Source organism: Cariama cristata, unplaced genomic scaffold, assembly GCF_000690535.1.
Source record: "Cariama cristata isolate BGI_N322 unplaced genomic scaffold, ASM69053v1 scaffold18898, whole genome shotgun sequence".
In the NCBI taxonomy this organism is placed as follows: Eukaryota; Metazoa; Chordata; class Aves; order Cariamiformes; family Cariamidae; genus Cariama; species Cariama cristata.
In genome coordinates, this window is record NW_009633132.1 from 36,234 (window position 1) to 57,241 (window position 21,008).

Sequence of the window (21,008 nt, forward strand, 5' to 3'; positions counted from 1 at the left end):
CTTTCACCACCCTCCCCTTTGCCTTCCCAGGCTCTTCACGGAGCAGTCCCGTGGGACAGCTGGGATCCCTCTGAGCTGACAGGGTGGCCCTGGGCCCCTGGATGGCTCAGCCTGGTTGGGGGAAGAGGCTGCTGCCCTTTCTTTGTCCCCCACCCCACCCCAAGGCAGCACAGCTGGGGTTCCCCGGCATGGTGAGGGAATGGTGGAGTGAGGGGTCTGGGGTTGGTTCCTGCTGGGAGCAAGGTGAGAGATGTTAGAGGGGTCGAACTGGGATGGGAAATGCCCAGCAGCCCCAGGAAACACAGCCTGACAGGTCCTAGGGTGGGGAGGGGAAGGGAGCAAGGAGGGCACTGGGAGCAGGGAGGGGATGCTACACATCCCAGAGGGACAAAGCTGGGCTCAACCCTGGTCAGGCGCAACCTCTAGCCCAAGTAAACCAGAGGGGTAAACAGGGCGGAAAAGCATCTCAGGCTCTCACCCCATCCCAGCCACAGCCCCAGTAACCCCCCTTTTGTTTTCCAGCAGTCCCAGCTGGCCCGGCGGGGGTCTGCCCCCCATCCCACAGAGACCCATCAGCAAGCCAGGTGAGACCCCCGAGGGCATCGGTGCACACTGGGGACCTCCCAGTGTCCCCAAGCAAGTGGGGTGAGGGGGACACCCACACACCCTGCCTTTCCCCCAGGTCCTACTCCATGCTCCTGCCTCACTCAAGGACTGGGGTGGCCCTGGGGCCAAGGCAGGGCCCAGCCCCACACAACTCTGTTATACCAGATGCACTGGATGTTGGGGTGCACTGCGATGGGCTCAGTTGAGAGGTCCCCCTCCAGGGCTGGCAGTCCTGGCTGGTAGCTGCCCCACAGCAGGCTCTGCTGACTGCCTTTCCCTCCTATGTCTCTGCCCACAGAGGTCGTCGAGCAGCCCGTCAACCCCTACAGCGAGACGATCTTTGGGCATGTAGCCCCATCCCGGGAGCAGAAGGTGAGAGGAGAATGTGGGGATGATGGCTGTCCCCTGCCGTCACTCTGCATCCCACCAGCTACTGCCAAGTAGGGAGCTGGTGAGACTGTGGTGCCCAGCAGTGACTGGCAGAGCATCACTTCTGGGGTGGGAGTCACAGGCTGAGCCCCCAAGCAGTGGACCAGGCAGGTTGAGGAGGTCTGGGATGGGAAAAGGCACAGGAGAGAGGAGATGTGACCAATCTCTCCTCCTAGGGTGTTGACATCTCCTCTGATCAGAGCTACGAGGCTGTGTCCGAGCTGGACCTGGAGCGAGAAGCGTGCAGGTAGGGATCACCTCCTGTGGGCTGCAGGGGCTGGGCTGGGCTCGGGGTCCAGGGTTTAGATGCCAGGGGGACAGGGGACACCCCTGGGGACAGCTTGAGAGGCGGTGGGGGCTTTTCCCCCACTGTAGAGGCAATCAGGATCATCTAGGATCAGATCAGCAGTCTCAAGAAGAGCCGATGGGCTCAGAGATGAGAAGGAGCTGTGCTGGTGGGTGGCCCTCAGGAGGACAGTGCTTGCCAACAGATGCTCTGGGTGCACAGTTGGTGCAGTGCCAGTGTCACTGGGCACCTGCACACCAGGCAGAGCCTGGATTTGACAGCTGCAAGCAGGGAAACACCACGGGAGAGAGGGATTGCTCAGAAATGGGATGGTTCTGAGCTCCAGAAGAAGGGATGTGAGACCTCCAAAGGCTCCAGCATCATTAGATCAGAATTTGCTGATCTCTCACACTGTGGTGGACAGTGACATTGTGAGGGGCACCTTAAAAAAGCTTTTGAAATGTACTTTCCATAACTCCTGATAGCATCTTAGAAAGAGGAAGGAAAGCTGCTCTTCCCATTTCGGATGGGGAGGGTTCCTTTTCCTGTGTTGCTTAGAGAGGAGGAGGTGAGCTTCAGCTCTGTGTCCTTCAGATCTGCCCGTGGCCTTGCCAACCAGTGCATCCCCATGCCCCTGCCTTTCTGGGCCCAGTGTTGGTCCGTCCAGCCCATCTCTTGCTCTGGGTGCGAGTCACTGCAGTGTAGCCTGATCCAACATCACATTCAGGCAGATGTTGCAGCAAGATGAGAGCCAACACGGGCCATGGGTGGGGAACTGCAAATACCTGGGAACAGGAGTTTTGTAAACCGAAATACTGAAATCTGCCATGGAGCCTCTGAACCAGCAGTTCAGAGTGGGTGCTGGTTAATGGGTCACGGTCTCCATCCAGTGGCTTCCAGGGAGCTGGGATTCAGAGCATCCCAAGGGCATTGGACAGGCATTTGCAGCCCTGGACCCACCAGTGACTTTGCAGCCTGGTTTTGCTGAGAAGAGATAGTGTGTGACTGTCAGCAGAGTGACAGAGGCAGCAGTTCACAGGGTTTTTTTCTCCTAGCCTGAGCACTGAGGTGGTTGAGGTGTGGGGAGCTGAACAAGAGATAGAAAAGCCTTTGAAAACCTTTTGCATTGTGCTCCTGGGCCCCATCGGCCAAATTCTCCAAGGCTTTCCTCCCCTGACCAGTCCCACTGGTCTGACCGCAATCCCACTGGAGCAGAGCTCTGGGCTCCTGCTCAGAAAAACCGCTGCTGGTCAGTCCCTGCCTCTGTGGGACCTCCTGATCCTCATCTTTAACACTGGTGTTTCTCCAGTTCAGCCAGATCCTCATCCTGCTGGCTGGCACCTGGTCACTGGGGACAATGTGAGCATCTCCTGCAGCCCACCAACCCGCTCATTATGGGAAATATTTCCCACTCTCAAACTTCAGAGAGGCTCTCCTGCCCCTTTGGCACAATATCTACCTCCTACCTGAGATATCCCCTCTCACCCTGTTCTGGGGGAATTTTGTCTGGACGGCGCTACTCTCTGGCTTTGGGTCTGGGCAGTGAATGTCAATGTTGGAGATGGGCAGAGCCACCTCGGCCAGCAACGAGATAACCTGAGCAAAGAGGAAGAGGAATGAGAATTTCCCCTTAAAACTGGGAACTGAATGTCTGAGGGTCCAGCAGACCCTGGAGTGTAGGGTGGGATTCGCCCGCTCTGACGCTGAGCACCTTCATCCAAGCTGGTGATGCTCAGCCCCCTGAAATGCTGGTATGGAGGACAGCATCTGCCCCACTTCAGACATCAGTCCCAGCAGGAGAGAGACGATGGCACAGCAGTGCCCATGTCACCCCATGGAGCTCGGGAGACTCTTTCAGACAGCGACTTGTCAGGCAACATGCTGAGGATGGTGGACCCTGGCCTGGCTTGCATCAAGACCTGCGATCAGATGATCCTCAGGCAGATACCTACCCAGAATGCTTCTTCCCATGCCTCAAGACATCTTCTCCGCAGGAGAAGAAACACTGTGAATGGTGTGTCCTTGACAGCTTGTTCCTTATCTCCCTACCTACCTCCAGGTGCCCACTCACAGGTTGATTGTCTGACCCATGATCCCCAGTTGAAGTAACCAGATCCAGCAGCAGCTCTTTGATCCCCTCACCACCAGCAGATCCCTTTCTTCCATCACCCATCTTCCATCCTCCACGAGATCTCCCATGTGAGCACAGTCAGGCTGAGACTGCCCCAACTCGGTACACCTCAGGTATCATCCTCCAGGCTCAGCTGACCTGGAAATACCCTCCCCATGCCCTGGGGACTCATTTGGCCCTAAGGTTAGTTGTCTTCACTGCCTGACACCACCTGAAAAGGGATATGACTCGGCCTTTGCAGACTTATTTGGAGGCTTCCTTCTGTCAGCCTCAAGGGTGGAGGTGGGAATTGGTCTGAGTCTTGACATTCTCCTGGGATGCTGACAGACCTCACACCAGCCGGGCCATGGGCTTTGCTTACCCCTGCCAGATGCTGCTTGTCCTCCAGCTCTTTGTGATTTCAGTGGCTGTAAATCATGGCTCAGGAAAGGGTTGTCATGGATTTTTCCCCTTTTTCTCTTGCCCCGACGTATTTGGTGGGTCTGTCTCCCACTCAGCTCTGGCACTCAAGGCTGATGTCTGCCTGTGATGTAGAGAGTCCTCCAGCTATTCTGCTCCCTGGCCAGTCCCTCCTGAAGAAGCTGGACACCAGGCTAGGACTCCAGTCAGATGAATCGCCCTGCCAAGGCTCTGTTATCCTAATTAAACAGCAATTTTCATTGTGCTCTCAACCTCCAAGCCACCCATGGCCGTTTCTTGTCTTTCTTGGAGACACTGGAGCCAAACAGGCCATTTTCCCTCTCCACCCACCTCCTCAGCCCCATACACCATCCCACTTCTCCAGAGCCAACCCCTCGCTTGGATGGCTCCAGCCCAACATCCTTCTAGGGAGACCAGGTTCTGCTTCTGTCCCACAGGGTCCAGGGATATTTGACGTACGAGGGCCTCGTAAGGTGCCTGTCCAGGGTCAAAGCACAGGTCCACATATTGCCTTGGTTCCTACAATGAGACAGTGCTCAAAACCAGGTGTTTGGGGAATTTATGATGAGGGGAGGTGTTCAGGGTCAATCTCGTGGTCCAAATGCATTTCTAGCATGTGGATTTGTGCTGGAGGTAGTTTCTCATATTCAGTACCCTGCAGTGGGTTTCTCCTCCATAAATTTCTCCTTCTACAACGTCTCAAAGCAAGGAGTCCCACAGGTCAGCTGCTCCTTTCCCATGTGGTTCTACACCTTGCTCTTGGTTTTATCTGATGTCACCCAGCTGCTGTGACTGAAGCAGTGGTGGCCAGGAGATGTCTTTCTGCCTTCCTCATGCCACTCACAACTTCAGATGTCCCCATCCCTCACCCTTTCTCCACTGGAGATGCCCAGTTTGCTCAGGTGCTCCTCAGACAGAAGCTATGAGAGGGCTTGGACCATCTTTGTTGCCTTTCTTGGATCCTTTTCTTCATGCCGGCACTGGATGCCACAAGTGACCCAGTGGCACGAGTCCTCTTCTGCTGGTGTCCCAGCTGCAGTGACTTTCTTCCTGCCCATCTTCATTGCACCCGGTCAGCTTGCCTGTGAGCTCCTGGGACTGTCAGACATTTTCCAGCACATTTCCTTTTTGGGGAAAGAGAAACATCTGGCTGAGAGGGCTGAGGGGAAGGGGCAGGCTTAGCAGTTTATTTTTATAATTTCCTTTTATTGTTATGGCTGGATAGTCTCACCAGGCCTGGCTGCGGGTTTTAACTGCATGGCTTCCCAAGAAAAGGAGATGGATGCAGGAGCACCACCGACCCATCTGTCCACCCCAATCCCTTTGCAAAATATTTCGGCTGGACACAGAGCAGGCGGGAGGATGTCGTGGCAGAACGACCGTGAGGGGTAGCGGGAGAGGGCAAGCTGAGACCCCTGGCGAGGAGGTAGCTGGGGTGGGTGTACGGCAGGGAGCAGGACGTGGGACTCGGGAGCTGCCAGGCTTTGGTTTGCTGCCTGTGGAGTGAAGAGGGGAAGGAGGTGATTCCAGGGGTTTGGAGATGTGTGGTGGTCTGTGCCGTATTACCCAAAGTGGGGAAGCCCATTTTGCCAGCTAGCCCCAGTCTTGCCATCATGTAGGACTGGCGGAACCTTGAGCTGCTGGTGGCCACAGGGTTCATGAGTGCTGAGCCCTTGTCCCACCCTGCAACTGGGTGCTCTGGGGAGCTCAGGATGGGGCCAGGAGCAGTGTGAGGCATCCCCAAATTGGATGGCATTGACCAGGACCCTGCACAGTGAACATCCGTGCTGCTGCAGCCGGATTCCCGCACTGCCCCATTTCTCACAGGACGAGCAGCGAGTGCAGCAGCGAGGGAAGGAGCGAGGATGAGGAGACCCGGTCCCGGCTCATCAATCGCATCATCCAGAATGACACAGAGGGGTACTCCACAGTGGAGGCACCGCGGGCTGAAGGTGCCCCATTCAGCCTGCCATCCCATCTCTACCCAGACGAGGTCCTGGACGACCTCACCATCTCCCCTTACGCCAGCTTCACGTCGCTCTCTGAGCCCCGACCCACCATGCTCAGTGGCTGGCTGGACAAGCTCTCCCCACAGGGGTATGTGTGACAGTCCCCATAGGTAAAGTCTCCCTGGGCAAGGCTGGTGAGGTGGGCACGCTGGTCACCATGTTACTGGGGCAACCAGACCTCCCCACAGGAGGAGGATCCTCTTGGCTGCCCCAGCTGTGCTGCAAGGGTCTCTGTGCAGCCATCCTTGGGGGAACAGGGGGTATGTGAACAGATGTGGGGTCCTCACGGGAATCATCCTCTTCCCAACAGCCCTGTTTTTCTGCCATCCCAACAGGAACTATGTCTTCCAGAGGCGCTACGTCCGTTTCGATGGGAAGAACCTGATGTACTTCAGCAGTGAGAAGGTACGACGAGGCAGGATGCGGGCAGGGTGGGGAGGCTGCACCATGCTGCCTAAACAGGGTACCTTGACACCACGTGAGCTGCTATATCCCCTTTGCTTCCCCTTGTCCTTCTGGTAGGACCCAGCACCGCTTTACCATTGCCGGGGTGGAGCAACCGTGGTCCTTGTGCCTGGTGGGCTCTGAACACAACCTCACACCGTGGGAAGCCCGGGGTAGCGAGGGTTCCTCTGTCAACAGGGAGCAGGCAAGGGGGGTCCTGCTGGCTCCCTGAGGCAGACTGAAAATGGAGGATCTCTGGATCCCAGCCACAGACCCATCCCTACCTGAATCCTCAGCTCTTGCCCAGCTACTGGTGTCCCCCAGGGCTGTGCTATGAGGCAGGACCCAGTCAAGCACCAGGGGGATGTGGAGGATGTGGTGCATGGAGGAGCTTTTCTAGCTGTGGGTTAGGTGCGTGGGATGAGTCAACAACCCTTTCCTGTCCCACATCCTCTCATCCTTCCGGGGTGGGGGGATCGTCAGGGCCCCGTTAGGCCTGCTGCAGGGTACTGGTGGCTGCCACACACACCTGGGGTGATGGGCACTGCTGCCCCAGTCCCAGAGCACAGCCAACCAGGTTGGACCCACATCAGTGACACCCATGCAGAAACAGGTACATGGCCTCAGAGCAAAAAAAATTGTAGGCATCCCTGCCACATCCCCTTACCCCTATGGTTATAGTGCCAGGGTGCCCAGCAAGGCAGATGCTGGGGTGGCCGGGTTATGGAGGTGCCCCACAGGAAGAGCAAAGGGGGGGTAAACATGTCTGGGGCTCATTCTAGGAGCCCTACCCCAAGGGGGTGATCCCACTGTCTGTGATCGAGATGGCTCGCCCCACCAAGGACAACAAGTTCCAGGTATTCACCAGCCACCGGATCTTTGTCTTCCGTGCCGAGAACGAGGGTAAGTGAAGACCCAGGTCAGGGCCCACCAGTCCCCAAAGAACCGTCCTGTCCCTGCCTCCCTCCTCCAGCCAACTTTCACTCCATCCCCAAAGCATCCAGCCACCATGAGCGAGGGGACCTCTCCCCTGCCATGTCTGTCGGGTGCTCTGCTCTATGCCAGGGCTGTTGGGAAGGGCTTAGACCTGCTCCCTCATGCCTGGTCCCCAGTCCAGAGGAATGAGTGGTGCTCCACGCTGCAGAAGAAGGTGATGGACCAGCGCCTGGTGGGGTCCCGGCCCCGGCCCGCCAACACTGCTCACTGCCAGAAGTCAGGCACCCTGGAGCTGAAGGGCCAGAAGTCCAAGGTGTTCGCAGCCCTGAGCCTGCCTGAGATGTGGCTGTACAAGAGCGAGCAGGTTGGTGGCCAGAGCAGACACGCCGTCGGCGCAGAGGACTGTGCCAGTGGTGGATGGGAGGGATGGAGGGAATGTAGCCAGGGCCTGTGCCAAGGGGAGGGCCGAGAGGAAAAGGACAGGCAGGAGAAAGGGAATGGCAGAGCAGGAAGCTGGAGGTCCTGCACAGGGCAGCTGTAGTGGAAACCTGAGCTTGGAGATGCAGCGGGTACTAGGAGTGGACCCCCGCCTGCAATCCCCTCGCTATCACCAAATTATCTTCATCTCTGCCAGGCACGTAGGTCTTAGTTGCATCAAAGCATCCCAATACACCACAGGACAGGTGGATCAATGACCACGAAATCACCAGCAAACATATCTGCTGCAATGCAGGCTTGGGAGGCAACAGATCTCTGCCAACCCATCGCACCCTGCCTGCTCCCCATCTCCAGCCTGCTGAATTTTCTCAGCACTCTTGTTTTTTTTTCGGGTCACCTCGTTTCCTGTTTGCCTGGAGTGCACTAAGCATCATCAAGGCTCTGTGGTTTCAGCTCAAGTTGATCTTTGCTTTATGAGTGCGCCTGACGCAGCATGGACTCAAGTCTCCAAAACAGAGGGACTTGAACGGCCAGGTTTCAGGGGCTGTGGGCAGAACTTGCCTTTCATTTCAGGCATAATGTATTTGCAGGATGCTTTATGTCAGCCCACATGAGATGGTTGAGAGATGTAGCAGGGTATCAGGTCTGGCTTGTCCAGGCAAAGCAGGGATGGGATGCTGGGGGTGCCACATGCAGCTCCCTGGCTCCAGCCCCGGCGTCATGAGCACACCTGGGGTGGTGTGTCCACTGCAGCCACGGTGCCACAGAGGCAACACCAGTGTCACTCTGAATTGCAGTTCTTTAAAATGGGCATTGGCATCTGCTTGATTGAGATGCGTGGCTCCACCATCCGTGAAGCCAAGAACCGCAGCTTCGAACTCATCACCCCCTTCAAAGTATTCAGGTATCCCAGGTGTTCGGGTGGGATGAGGTTGGGGGAGCAGCTGGGTGCTGGACATGGGTGCTGGTTGCTCAAGGCCCCTGAGTTTTGGCTGTGCTGGTGCTCATAGCTTCGTGGCAGAATCGGAGCGAGAGAAGCGGGAGTGGATGGAGGCCCTGCAGGAGGCCATAGCTGAGATGCTCTACGACTACGAGGTGGCAGAGAAGATCTGGTCCAACAAAGCCAACAAATACTGTGCTGACTGCTGGGCTCAGAGTCCCGACTGGGCATCCATCAACCTCTGCGTGGTCATCTGCAAGCAGTGTGCAGGCCAGTACATCTCCCTGGGAGGCACACGGGGGTCCCAACAGGTGTGGACTGGGCCTACCTGGGCAGACAGGGTGCTGGCTAAGGTATGGGTGTGACTTGGGTACCAGTTCCCCTGGCAGGATCAAGGGGTGTTCACTCTCCTCCTCCCCACAGGGCAGCACCGCAGTCTGGGCTCCAATATTTCCAAGGTGCAAAGTCTGAAGCTTGACACCAGCGTCTGGTCCAATGAAATCGTACAGGTAGAGGCACTCACGGTAGGGCACTGAGGCTGGCACGGCATGCCCAGGGAGCAGGCTGCTTCTCTGGGCAGGGAACAATCTCTCCCAGGATGCAGGGATGCTGGGCATCCTGCTCCTCCCAACTGGCCCTGGTGTCACCATGACCATGGGACTCTCCTGCAGCTCTTCATCATGCTGGGAAATGATCGAGCCAACCGGTTTTGGGCCGCTCGCCTCCCCACTGCTGAGGCCCTCTACCCAGATGCCAGCGCCGAGCAGAGACGGGACTTCATCTCCCGCAAGTACCGAGAAGGACGATACCGCCTGCCCCATCCCCAGTATGCCACTCAGGAGGATGTGCTCCAGGTAGGGAGCACCTTGGGGTGCAGGCAGGATGCTGGGTTGCTGGGAACCATCCCCGAGCTCTGGGGATGCCAACACCTTTTGCTTGGCTGCATGCACCCGCACCCTCGTGCCAGGCAGTTCCTGTGGGCTTGGGTGGGAGGTTGTGTCTTGCTTTGCCTGGCTTCGAGCATGCCTGGCAGCAGGCTGGGGGGTCTCTGTGAGCCAGGATGTGGTCCTAACAGGTGCCTGTCTCATCCTAGGCACTGTGTGCTGCAGTGACAGGACCAGCCCTGCTTAAGACCATCCTGCAGTTCTTCTCGTCTTCAGAGGTTGGGCTGGTGGCTGATCCGGCCACCTGCGAGGTGACCCCAGGGGCCGACCTTTGGTGGGAATCGAAGAACAAAAGGCCCAGGAACCATTCAGGTAATGGGGACCCTCAAGCCCGTCTGGCTATGATGAGGGGCCTTCCTCCTTGCCACTGCTCCTGCCCTCCCACAACACACCCTAAGGCTGGGGACAGCCAGGACATCAGGTGCTGTGGCTCCCTGGGGGACTCATTTGCCCCACTGCACCCTTCTTTTGGGATGGGGTAAGGCAGTGGGTTCCTCTGGAGCCTCTTTTCAGGGAACCCCAAGCCTGGCACACCCCCTTGCCTACATCTGCATGAGTGGGGTTTCTCTGCCCCTCTAGTACCCACACTTTGGTTCCATTCCCCGCAGGGAGCCCTGGTGCACAGGAACCAGGTCTGGAGGGCGTCTACAACGAGATCACACAGCCAGTGATGCACAGCGGGTACCTCTACCGGGCCATGAGCCCCCCCAAGTTCCCAGGTGCCAAGAAGAGCAAAGAGGGTAAGCATGGGGAGTATGTGAGGGCAGCCAGTGGGGTGCTCACCCCGGTGTCACTGACCCCCTGCCCTGGTCCTGCAGACTTCCAGCGCACGTGGTGCTCCCTGGAGAGAGCCCTGCTCTTCTTTGAGACGGAGAAATGCACTGAGCCCCTGGGACACATTGAGAGTGGGGACCTCATCTCCCTGGGCGTGAGCAGAGCCCAGGCACTCACCAGTCCCGGCCCCACTGAAAGGTACCCCCAGCTGTGTCCCCCCTCCATGCCCAGAGAGCTGTGGGCATGCAGAGAGTAGGGATAGGCATTGCTCCCTGCTTGGTACAATGGTCTGGCTTGGCTCTGGGTGCAGGTTCGTGGTAGGGGGCTGCGGTGATGGGCTGCTTGGTCCTCTGCAGGTTTCGCTTCACGCTCGAGCTCTTCCTCACTGGGGAAAAAATGCAGCAACTGGGAACTGACAGACCTGAGACACTGCAAGCCTGGGCCAGCACTATCGGCAAGGTGAGCTAGCCCCAGGCCTGACACCCTGTGCCACTGCTGGGTCCCTGGGCTCTGTCTCCACTTCCCTGTTGTGATTCCTCCCAGCTCCCCATGCTCTTCATCCTCTGTGGCAAGCACCCTCCTTCCCTTTGCAGGGGCTCCCATCCTCCCCGGCAACCTGCCCCCATCCTTGTGGGGGTCTGTGCTTGGCAGCCGAGCTCTGTCTTTACCTGGGTTATCTCTTACTCCATCCTACAGTGGTTCACGCCCGTGAGCTGTCACTGTCTGTTGGGCTACGAATTCCAGCGCGTGGGCCAGCTGCGCTACAAGTGCATGCTCAACCCCGAGCGGTGGCAGCAGGCCTTCTTCATCCTGCAGAAAGCCCACCTCTTCATCTGCCCCTCCGAGGATGATGGGGCTGAGGACAGCATCAACCTCCGGCGGCTGCAGGAGCTCAGTGAGTGCCGTGCCGCAGCCCGGGACAGGCACTATGTGGTGGGTGGCCATGCATGGCTCTGACCCCTCTACTTCTCACCCCAATGCAGGTTTGGTTCCCCCCACGGAGACTCCAGAGAAGAAGGAGCTGCTAATCCTGGTGGAGATGGGGAGGTGAGTCCTGGCTGTGGGAATGATGGGAAATGAGCTAAGAAACCTCAGCAGGCTGCCCAGGGCAAAGGGACTCATCCGCGGCTTGATGCTGAACCCAAACCCATGGTGAGGATGTTACTGGGACAGTAAGGCTGTGGCTAAGGGGCTTACAGAGGTCACCCCAGTCTGGGGTGTCTCGCCAGGTTAGGGTGTACCTCGGCTCAGCCTGGCTGTGCCTTGCTTCCTGTCCCGGAGCCAGGCTGTGCATACAAGCAGGAGGGGATAACCTGCCCCCTTGGCAACCTTCATTCCCTCTTTTCTGCCCTTGTTGTTCTCAGGACATTTTACCTGCAGGGCTTGTCGCGGGCAGACTCGGCAGCATGGTACACCGACATCCAGGCATCAGCGGGGGGCCGGGGTAACGCGCTACGGGACCAGCAGCTGAGCCGAGGGGACATTCCCATCATCGTGGACAGCTGCATCGCCTTCATCACGCAGTACGGTGAGCCCAGCGCTGCAGTGGCACAGCCAGAGCATCCTCCGACACACGTGGTGTGGCCAATGGGTCCAGGCAGGAGGCACTGATCTTGAGGCACCAGCCCTGTTAGGGATTCTTTGGGCAGGATTGGACCCCCATGACATCATGTCCCTGTCCCAGGGCTGCGGCATGAGGGGATTTATCGCAAGAACGGAGCCAAGTCCCGGATCAAGGTACTGATGGAGGAGTTTCGGCGGGATGCCCGAAACGTCAAGTTGCGCATCAACGACAACTTCATCGAGGATGTCACTGACGTGCTGAAGAGGTTCTTCCGTGAGCTGGAAGACCCCGTCTTCACCCTGGAGCTGCACCCACATTGGAAGGAGGCTGCAGGTACCTCCTTCTCCCCACCTCTGCTCCCATGCTAGGCTGCCAGGGACCCCTGGGACCAATGTCCCTCGGGGCCGGGTCCTGGTGCCAGTCCTGGTGCCAGCCCTGGTGCCATGTCAGCTCTGGATCTACTGGATTCAGCAATGGTCCATGACTCATTTTCCTCCTTCCAGAAATCTCCTCGAAGCCCCAGCGCCTGGAGCGGTACAAGGAGCTCATTCATCGCCTGCCTCGCCTCAATCACAAGACCTTGGCTGCACTCATTGGCCACCTCTACCGGTCAGTGAGCCACCTCCCTGTAGGGTCTCCTGGTCCAGCCAGGGTCCCCAAGGCCAGTCAGCAGTGTGGGGTCTCCCCGCTACCCAGGGAATGCTGTCTCCCATCTCTGCAAGCCAAGAAGAACACAGTGCCTGTGGCCTGCCCCGCCAGCCCCCCAGCTGGTGCCGAGATGTGCTGGACCATGCTGGTTTGGGACATGTCAAACATTCCCAAAGTCATCCTGCAGCAGGGGGGAGTGACAAGAGGCCTGGGAGCAGGCAACACGCCCTTGTAGGACATAAACTTCACCCAGTGCCCAAAAGAGAGGGGAAAAAAACAAATTCCCATCACCGACTCAGAGTATGAGGTGGGGCTGTTGTCTGGTTTGATGGCAGCTGGAGGTTCTCGAAACAGGAACTGCCCGACTTGAAGTTCCCACTGCTGGGGAGCTGGGGAAAAATGGGCTGTTTTTCAGGAGAGTTTGTATGAGGCAGAGGAGGGTGGCTGAGCCTGAAACCCCATCCAGAGTGGGATCAGCCCCTCATCTCTGTCCTTGTCCCAGGGTGCAGAAATGTGCAGACCTCAACCAGATGAGCACCAAGAATCTGTCACTGCTCTTCGCACCCAGCCTTTTCCAGACTGATGGCAAAGGGGAGCATGAGGTCAAGGTGATGGAAGACCTCATTGACAACTACGTCAGCATCTTCAATGTAAGCTCCCTGCAGGGGCCTTGCCAGCCCCCTCCATGTTGGGTCTGTCCATCTCCCCTTGTATCCCCCCATACTGCCCACCTCTGCCTCTCCCTGCATCCCTCTGTCCTGGCCATGTGTCCTCAAGCCATATCCCACCTCATGTTGTCTCCATGTGTCTCCCTTCTCACCCTGGGTGCCCTTCCTCCGGCAGATTGACGAGGACCAGGTATCCCAGATGGATCTGGAGAACAGTCTGATCACCACCTGGAAGGACACCCAGGTACCAGGGATGTGCTTGCCAGTCTCCATCATGTCAGGGACCCCTGGGCTGATGGGACTGACTGGAGCATGGGGGCACTCCCAGCTGCCCACTCTGGGTCCTCACTGCCCCACAGCAGATATTTAAGGGAGGATCTTCCCCCACTTGTCTCCCCTTCACCCATTGCCTTGAGGCTCCTGCTCAGTGAAGAAGCAGCCCCAGCTCCCTGGGACACTGTTGCCAGCTCCTGGGGAAAGGGGATGTGCACAGCACCCATGCCAGCACAACACCAATGCCACCCACTCTTCCCCCAGCTCTCACAGGCAGGAGACCTAATCATCGAGGTTTACCTGGAGCAGAAGCTGCCCGACTGCTGCATCACCCTGAAGGTGAGTCCTAAAGGAGGACCGTGCCAGAGGAAGCGAGGAGGGATGCAGGCTCATGGCACAGCCTGTCCCTGGGACCCATCCTGCCACCACCCACCACAGCTGCCCGTGTGTCTGGCCCCAGGTGTCCCCCACGATGACGGCAGAGGAGCTCACCAACCAGTTGCGGGAGATGCGCAACGTGGCAGCCAGCCTGGACATCTGGCTGACCTTCGAGGCCCTGGAGAACGGGGAGCTGGGTGAGCATGGTGGGAATGGCATTGGGGTGATGCTCTCAGCATTGCCAGGCTGGTGAGGACGAGATGTGGAGTACAGGGGGGTAGCTTGCTGCCAGTGGCAGAAGGGACAAGGACTGGCACAGGGAAGGGGACACAGTGGTGAATGTTCCTGCCTCCCCAGAACGGCCCCTGCACCCCAAGGAGAAGGTGCTGGAGCAAGCTTTGCAGTGGTGCAAGCTCCCGGAGCCCAGCACCGCATACCTGCTGGTGAAGAAGGTCCCCATCGGGGAGGGCAGCTGTCTCTTCACAGGTAAGGAAATCACAAAGGGTCCCAGCCTCTAGGGGTGTCGCCAGAAGGGGACAGCTCTGCTTGAGCTTCCCCTTGCCCTAGCCACTGCCCTGCAGCCGGCAGGGACACATCCTTGAGATCCACAGTGAGATCCCACTGCAATACCCCAGCCACCCTCATATGCTCCCAGCCCCCCTGACACCCGTCTCCCTCCGGCTGGGCAGGTGTCAAGCGTGAGACCCCCAAGTGCGGGCTGCTGAAATGCCGTGAGGAGCCTCCCAAACTGCTGGGGAACAAATTTCAGGAGCGCTACTTCGTCATCCAGGACCGGAGGCTGTTGCTGCTCAAGGAGAAGAGGGTACCCAGGGGATGCTTCGGGGATAGACCTGTGCCCCGAGGGTGGGAGGAGAGGCAGGGAGAGGGAGCTTGGGGACAGCGGTGGCACGGTGGTGGCTGTTCTCCTGGCAAGGAGGCTGGCACCAAGCTGGGCTGACCTGATGGATCTCCTTCCCCAGAGTGTCAAGCCAGAGCGCGAGTGGCCCCTGGATGCAGCCAAGGTTTACATGGGCATTAGGAAGAAGCTGAAGCCACCAGCCCAGTAAGTGGGACCTTCCCTGTCTGTGGCCCTGGGGTATCCCTCGGTCCCTGCACCTAGCACATGAACCCAACTGCTGGGAGCATGCCAAGCCTCATCGGGACCCAAAGCCATGACAAGCCTGGGCCCATGGGGCAAGCTCAGCCGCCCACTGCACTGACCACAGACCTCAGGCTGTGTCTAAGCTTGGTGATGCTGCCCCACAGCCTGTCTCTTCCTTTCCCCAGGTGGGGTTTCACACTGATCCTCGAGAAGCAGCAGCTGTAAGTATCTGCCCCTGCCATCCTAGGACAGGGGGAATGTTGAGATCTGTCCCCAGTTTTAGTGGGAGTGGGACAGTCGGGGACAGCCCCTACAGGGCCCTGGGGGTCAGGGCAGAGCTGGTGCCTGGCTGGGGCACTCAAGGGACAGAGTGGTGGGGCCACATGCTCCCTGGCATGAGGTGGGAGCTAGAGCCGAGGGGCAATCCATCTCCGTACCGCACACCCTTCCTGCTTCCCCATCCACAACAGCACCCCGGGAGATGCAAGCACCCAGCACCAGGCTCCAGAGGGACCTCCCCACCCTGCCCAGATGTGCGTGTCACCCGCGTGGCTGTGCTGCCTGCCAGCCTTCACCCAACACTGCTCTGTGTCCCCACACACCCAACGACAGGTGCTCCTGCACCCTGCACCGAGCTGGGGTCCCTGGCCTGGCCTCCCTGGCACTGCTGGGTGCCTGGACACATCCCTGCATCCTGCTGATCCTGTCCTCATTTCCTTGACACTGCCAATGCACGTCACCTGCCCCTAACATGAGGCTGAGATGTTCTTCTAAGGGCAGCAAGGACAGCTGAGCCGAGGTGCCTCACGGGTGCCCAACAAGCTCTTGCCTTGCCCTGAAGCAGCGATTTGGGCATGCAGAGAGTTTCAGAGGTGCAGCCCCACTGGGTGTAGTTGTGCCTGACAGCCCCGGGCGCACAAGCAAGGTGACAAGGGGTCGTAGACTCCACTGGTTCTGCTCCCTGGCAACTTCTCAGCTGACTCCTCTGTAGGTACCTGGTGTGCTCAGGGCAGGCTGAGCTGTGGGACTGGACCACCAGCATCCTCAAGGCTCAGGTGGGTGCAGGCTGGTCACACCACCCAACCGGGCTGGGATGGGAGGGGGCTGGCAGGGCAGCCTGGCATGACCCCCCCTCCCTGCCCTGTCCTTGTGCACAGCACGATGACCTGCGCCCTGTGATCATGCGCCGGCGCTCCTCCTCCGACCTCGCCAAGCAGAAGTTCGGCACCATGCCGCTGGTGCCCCTGCATGGGGACAGCACCGATGCCACCATGCTCTCCGCCAACCAGACCCTGGTAAAGCCCCCGCACCCACCCCTGTCCATGGGTGCTCCTGCGCCCACATAGGTCCGTGCACCCATCCCGAGACCATGCACCCACCCCAGGGCTCTGGAGGCGGGTGCATGCTGCCTGGCACCGATGGACGCTTTGGGTGTGTGTCCCTGTGCTCAGCGGTGTGTGTGCTGCGTGCTGTGCTCGTGTCTGTGGCAGCTCTCTGTGCGTGCAGGGCCCTGTGAGGGCACGTGGGTTGCTGCACCCCACTGCCTGTCCTCTCCCTGCCGAGGCATCCGTGACCCTGCTCCGTGCTATCACATGCTTACCTCTGCCCGTCTCCTCTGTTTCTAGCGCCGCCTGCACACGCGAAGGACTTTGTCCATGTTCTTTGTAAGTACCCACATACACGGAGCCCATCCATTGCTGGCTTTGCACCGTACGTCCTGGCTACGGCAGCAAGGGCTCCCTTGCAGCATCCCACCTGCACTCAGAGACATGCCCAGGCCATCCTGCCTACGCTGTGTGGCAGAGGAGGGGGTGCCCATTGCTCTGTGCTTCCCATACTTGGGGATGGGGGTCCCTGCATGGTCCTGGTGGGTGCAAGCAAGACCACTACAGTCCAACCCAGTTCCCAAAGCCTCTCCCATTGGGTGTGCGTTGCTCAGAGGGGATCAACGTAAGAAATGCAAGGAAATAGGTTTGGGTCCTCCTTGCCATCAGGTTATTTACACAGTGGCCATTTGGCTGGACCTCACCTCACCTGGCTTTGTGCTCTGCACGGGTGCCCATCTGCCCTTCCCACCCCAGACCACATCTGCTGAGGGATGCTGGGCTGGTGCCACAGCCTGGTGGCATGGACCATGCCTCAGCATGGGACCAAAAAGCTCACCCTCCATCAGCGATGGGGAAGAAAGGGCAATAGTGCCTGAGCCAAGAGACCTGATGGAGGGTGGGTTCCCTGTAGACATCAGCCCCACGGTGAGGGGGCAAGGCTTCCTGGGCAGTGCCTGAGCACTGGGAGGGCAAGGTGAGGGGGCACAGAGGGGTACAGCTGAGCAGTGCAGACAATGCTCCTCACCCTGACCTCCTGCCCTCCCCCAGCCCATGAAGATGCACCAGGACTCTCTGGAGGAGCAGCAGGAGAAGGAGGCAGACATCGATCCTGTCTACGAGGAGGTGGGCAACTTCCCTGAGCTGGCTGCGCTGGAGCTGGGGCAGGGGCTGTTGGAAGACCTGTCGGCCATGCCCCCCGTGGACAGGTCCAAGAAGCCAGCCTCATTGCCCAAGCAGCCCGCAACCACATCACTGCGCTCCTCGCTGCCTGCCAGCCCAGCCCAGAGGGTGGTGGATCCCTCCATCACCAAAGCCCTGTCCCTCGAAAGGGGCTTGAACCTGGAGAGTGACAAAACTCCAGCCCAGGGGCTCAGACCCACCAAAACAGCCTCTCTGGAGAGGAAAGTGGAGCCTTCCGTGGTGGTGGACAGGGACTGGGAGCAGACAGTCACACCGGGGAACAGATCCAGCACAGAGACCTCCCTGGAGATCCCCAGGAAGAGGAACATGCAGCCTCCCTCACCCGCCAACAACAAACTCATCCAGGAGCTCAGCAGTGTCATCCTCAGGAAGAACGAGGGTCAGTCACCAGGGTCAGGCCAGCCAGTGACATGAACCGCCATGCCAAAGGGGTGGCCACTGACCCAGGGGTCAAGTTGCACTCGGTGGCAGCAACAGTGGGTACCCCACACTCCCACATCATGGAGCTCGCATCATCCTCCTCCTCCTGACCCCGGGGCTGAGCTGGTGGGGATCGAGAGACTAGTGGGGACCAGGATGCTGAGCCACGGTACCCCTTCTTGGGAGGGCTGGGGATGCTGCCGCAGGTGCTCTCGATCGTGGGTGGCACGTCTGTCATCAGGCCCAGCACTGAGGGGAGCAAGTAAAAGGGAAAATAAAAGTGGAAGCATGTTCCTGCATGTTTCAACAGCATGCCATGGTATCAGGCAGGGCGGCATGAGATGCCTGCAAGCATGGGGGAACACAGCATGATGTCCCCTCTCCAGCACTGGGCCCTTGAGGCAGGGGCAGGACACCCAAGCCATCCCCCACTTCCCTTCTTGCATCTACTGTGGCATATTTTATGGGAGGAGGTCAACAGGAGCAGGGCTGGCCGTGTGTGCCCAGAGCGTAGTCCTGGCGATGGAGGACAGCTCCTGCTCAGCTGGGGTATTTATACTTGTTCCTTCCACCAGCAGGGAGAAATAAAGGTTTATTTGTACTCTGGAGGGTTTGGTCGCTGCAGGAGGAGTGGTGAGGGATGTCGGGGTCCAGTGGGCAGGGAGACAGGGGAGCCAGGGCCAGGCACCCAGCCGGGGGACCCATGGGACAGGGGGGCAGTGCTGGAGGCATCGGAAGAACTGCAAAAACTGCAAAGTCCTAGTGAACCTCAGATCCAGGGTGGGATTTTCTGCCCAAGTCTGATGCCAGACTGGGACGGCACGGCCCTTTGTACTGGGCACCAGGCTGCAGGATCCTCCCGCTCCCCATGATGGGGGGACACAGCCCGGCACCCCCTAGCCCTGCCTACAGCTGGCTCTGCTCGCTGGACCTCAGGGGCAAGGCTGCCTTCTTCGAGTCCCTCCCTGTCGAGGTCTTGAGCCCCCTCAGGCAGCAGCTCCCTGCATCCCGGACCCAGGCTCGAAAATCCTGAGAGACGTAGAAGTAGACGAAGGGATCGAAGCAGTTGTTGAAGGCACTGAGGACCAGGGCCAGGGTGTACCAGATGTAAGTGACGTTGTGGCACCCCGTGGCCTCCAGCACGTAGTGGATGAAGAGCAGCACATTGCTGGGCGTGAAGCAGAAGATGAAGACCAGGAGGACCAGGGCCAGGACACGAACCACTTGCTTATAGCGTCTCCCCTGGGCCAGCAGCCGCACCAGGATGCAGCTGTAGGAGACGGTCACAAGCACAAAGGGCAAGCCAAAGCCCAGCCCCACCAGGGAGAGGAAATAGTAGGTGAGGAACATGTGCTTATCCTTTCCTAGCACATCGTGACATGTTGTGATGTTCAGGCTCGAGATATGACTTGTCTGGGGGTGCAAAAGCAGAGGGCTCATGCCTAGCCCCACCACCAGCCAGATGCCCACACAGATGCCCGCCTTGCCCCACGTCCAGTTGGAGTGCTTCCACAGGAACGGGTGCACCACAGAGATGTAGCGCTCCAGTCCGATGCAGGTGAGGAAGAGGATGGAGCTGTACATGTTCCCATAGAAGAAGGCCACCATGGTGCGGCACAGGTAGTCCCCAAAGAGCCAGTGATTGCCCAAGAGGTGGTAGGAGATCTTGAAGGGCAGTAGGAGGACAAAGAGCAGGTCGGCACAGGCCAGGTTGAGCAGGAAGAGGGTGCTGGAAGATTTCCTGAAGTTGGTCATCAGGACCCAGCAGGTCAGAGCGTTGGCCGGCAACCCCACGAGCAGGACAACAGAGTAGAGGGCAGGGAGGAGGCGGGTGGTGAGGGTGCTGTTGAGAAAAGCTTCCACAGAGGCGGCGGGGCAGGTGGTTTCTTCTTGAGGGGTGAGCGGGATCAAGACTCGCCCTTTCTTACGCACTGTGGAGGACATAAGGCATTAGGCTCAGCCGAGAGCCCCTTCCCACTGCCCTTCCCACTCAGGACCACGCGGGAGCTGTCACTCCTCCCTGCAGAGCCACCAGCAAATGCAGGACCTGGCATCTCCCTGCCCCAAGGTAGGGGCAACTCAGGGCCCTTAACATCCTGCCACCTTCACCACGCGGAGCTGTGCCACATCCTGCGCTGTTCACGCCGCTTGCCTGGCAGTGCCACGGCGGCGGTGCCAGACCAGCCAGGCACCCTGCCCGCAGCCCAGATGGGCTCTGCTCCCACCCACCGCTGCGGGGACACACGGCTCTGCCAACGTCCCTTTTCCCACCGAGCCCAGCACAACAGATCCCCCACAGTCCAGCAGGATCAAAAGGGAGGATGGGAAACCCACACCAGGACAGGATCAGGATACGACCACCCACGCCAGGATGGGAGATATTCTCCCACCGGGGCTCCTGCCTCCTCCTCCTCCTGGCCAACCCCCCAACTCGGCCCCCCGTCGCAGCCGGAGCTGTGCACACCTCCCCATCTTCCTGTGGTCGGAAAGTTTTTACTGCGTGCTCAGAACAAAAGCAAAGAACAGGAAGGTCCCAGGACACCAGACAGACCACTGACGATCACATTCCTTTTCTGGCTTGCTCAAAAAAACACAGCCAGTTTCTTCTTCCCTGCATATCACCCCCAGTTCCAGAAACTCCGTCCAGGAGACCCAGCCCCAGGGGGGGCCCAGTTACATCCAACAGGTTCCCAGCAACCTCTGCCACCTCTCTGCATCCAGGGAACAGGAGAAATTCAGGTTGCGAGAGCAGTAACCTGATTTTTACTGCCCAAAGGGGCAGGGGTGGCAGACTTTCAGATCTTCACTTAAGTTTTCCACATGGACACCCAGGGAAGGCAGCAGAGCAGTGCCCTGAGCTTTCACCATGACACCCAGCTAACCCTTCTAAGTAACACAGGACGCAATGTCAGAGTGTCCCAGCAAAGTCCCCCAGCCCTGCCCCATCACCCCCTAGACCCACGAAGGCACTTACTGGGGGTGGCTGAGCTGAGCCAGGCACAGTCGAGGAGGAGGAGGGTGACGCAGACAGCAGCAGAGCCGGGTGAAGGGACCAGCCGGGACATCTCTA

The 21,008-nt window shown here is 58.9% G+C and overlaps 2 protein-coding genes across 2 annotated transcripts in view; one reads left to right on the forward strand and one right to left on the reverse strand.

The window, feature by feature from the left end:
- Nucleotides 1-17,932, forward strand: part of ARAP3 (ArfGAP with RhoGAP domain, ankyrin repeat and PH domain 3) — a 19,034-nt gene extending 1,102 nt beyond the window's left edge. Inside the window, exons 2-33 of the mRNA XM_009706651.1 lie at nucleotides 523-584; nucleotides 905-978; nucleotides 1,212-1,282; nucleotides 5,700-5,969; nucleotides 6,217-6,286; nucleotides 7,108-7,228; nucleotides 7,438-7,625; nucleotides 8,497-8,603; nucleotides 8,710-8,909; nucleotides 9,063-9,148; nucleotides 9,311-9,493; nucleotides 9,733-9,895; nucleotides 10,192-10,323; nucleotides 10,402-10,555; nucleotides 10,714-10,816; nucleotides 11,054-11,252; nucleotides 11,341-11,404; nucleotides 11,722-11,885; nucleotides 12,042-12,254; nucleotides 12,425-12,530; nucleotides 13,072-13,219; nucleotides 13,413-13,481; nucleotides 13,775-13,849; nucleotides 13,971-14,085; nucleotides 14,246-14,374; nucleotides 14,578-14,711; nucleotides 14,869-14,951; nucleotides 15,176-15,211; nucleotides 15,982-16,045; nucleotides 16,148-16,285; nucleotides 16,616-16,654; nucleotides 17,366-17,932. Of these exons, the coding sequence (XP_009704953.1) occupies nucleotides 523-584; nucleotides 905-978; nucleotides 1,212-1,282; nucleotides 5,700-5,969; nucleotides 6,217-6,286; nucleotides 7,108-7,228; nucleotides 7,438-7,625; nucleotides 8,497-8,603; nucleotides 8,710-8,909; nucleotides 9,063-9,148; nucleotides 9,311-9,493; nucleotides 9,733-9,895; nucleotides 10,192-10,323; nucleotides 10,402-10,555; nucleotides 10,714-10,816; nucleotides 11,054-11,252; nucleotides 11,341-11,404; nucleotides 11,722-11,885; nucleotides 12,042-12,254; nucleotides 12,425-12,530; nucleotides 13,072-13,219; nucleotides 13,413-13,481; nucleotides 13,775-13,849; nucleotides 13,971-14,085; nucleotides 14,246-14,374; nucleotides 14,578-14,711; nucleotides 14,869-14,951; nucleotides 15,176-15,211; nucleotides 15,982-16,045; nucleotides 16,148-16,285; nucleotides 16,616-16,654; nucleotides 17,366-17,932 (4,327 nt within the window). The remainder of the gene's footprint in view (nucleotides 1-522; nucleotides 585-904; nucleotides 979-1,211; nucleotides 1,283-5,699; nucleotides 5,970-6,216; nucleotides 6,287-7,107; nucleotides 7,229-7,437; nucleotides 7,626-8,496; nucleotides 8,604-8,709; nucleotides 8,910-9,062; nucleotides 9,149-9,310; nucleotides 9,494-9,732; nucleotides 9,896-10,191; nucleotides 10,324-10,401; nucleotides 10,556-10,713; nucleotides 10,817-11,053; nucleotides 11,253-11,340; nucleotides 11,405-11,721; nucleotides 11,886-12,041; nucleotides 12,255-12,424; nucleotides 12,531-13,071; nucleotides 13,220-13,412; nucleotides 13,482-13,774; nucleotides 13,850-13,970; nucleotides 14,086-14,245; nucleotides 14,375-14,577; nucleotides 14,712-14,868; nucleotides 14,952-15,175; nucleotides 15,212-15,981; nucleotides 16,046-16,147; nucleotides 16,286-16,615; nucleotides 16,655-17,365) is intronic.
- Nucleotides 17,933-18,844: 912 nt separating this feature from the next.
- LOC104166642 (proteinase-activated receptor 2-like) lies at nucleotides 18,845-19,882 on the reverse strand. Its single transcript, XM_009706652.1, has one exon. The coding sequence runs from the start codon at nucleotides 19,880-19,882 to the stop codon at nucleotides 18,845-18,847; it is 1,038 nt and encodes a 345-aa protein (XP_009704954.1).
- Nucleotides 19,883-21,008: the final 1,126 nt, after the last annotated feature.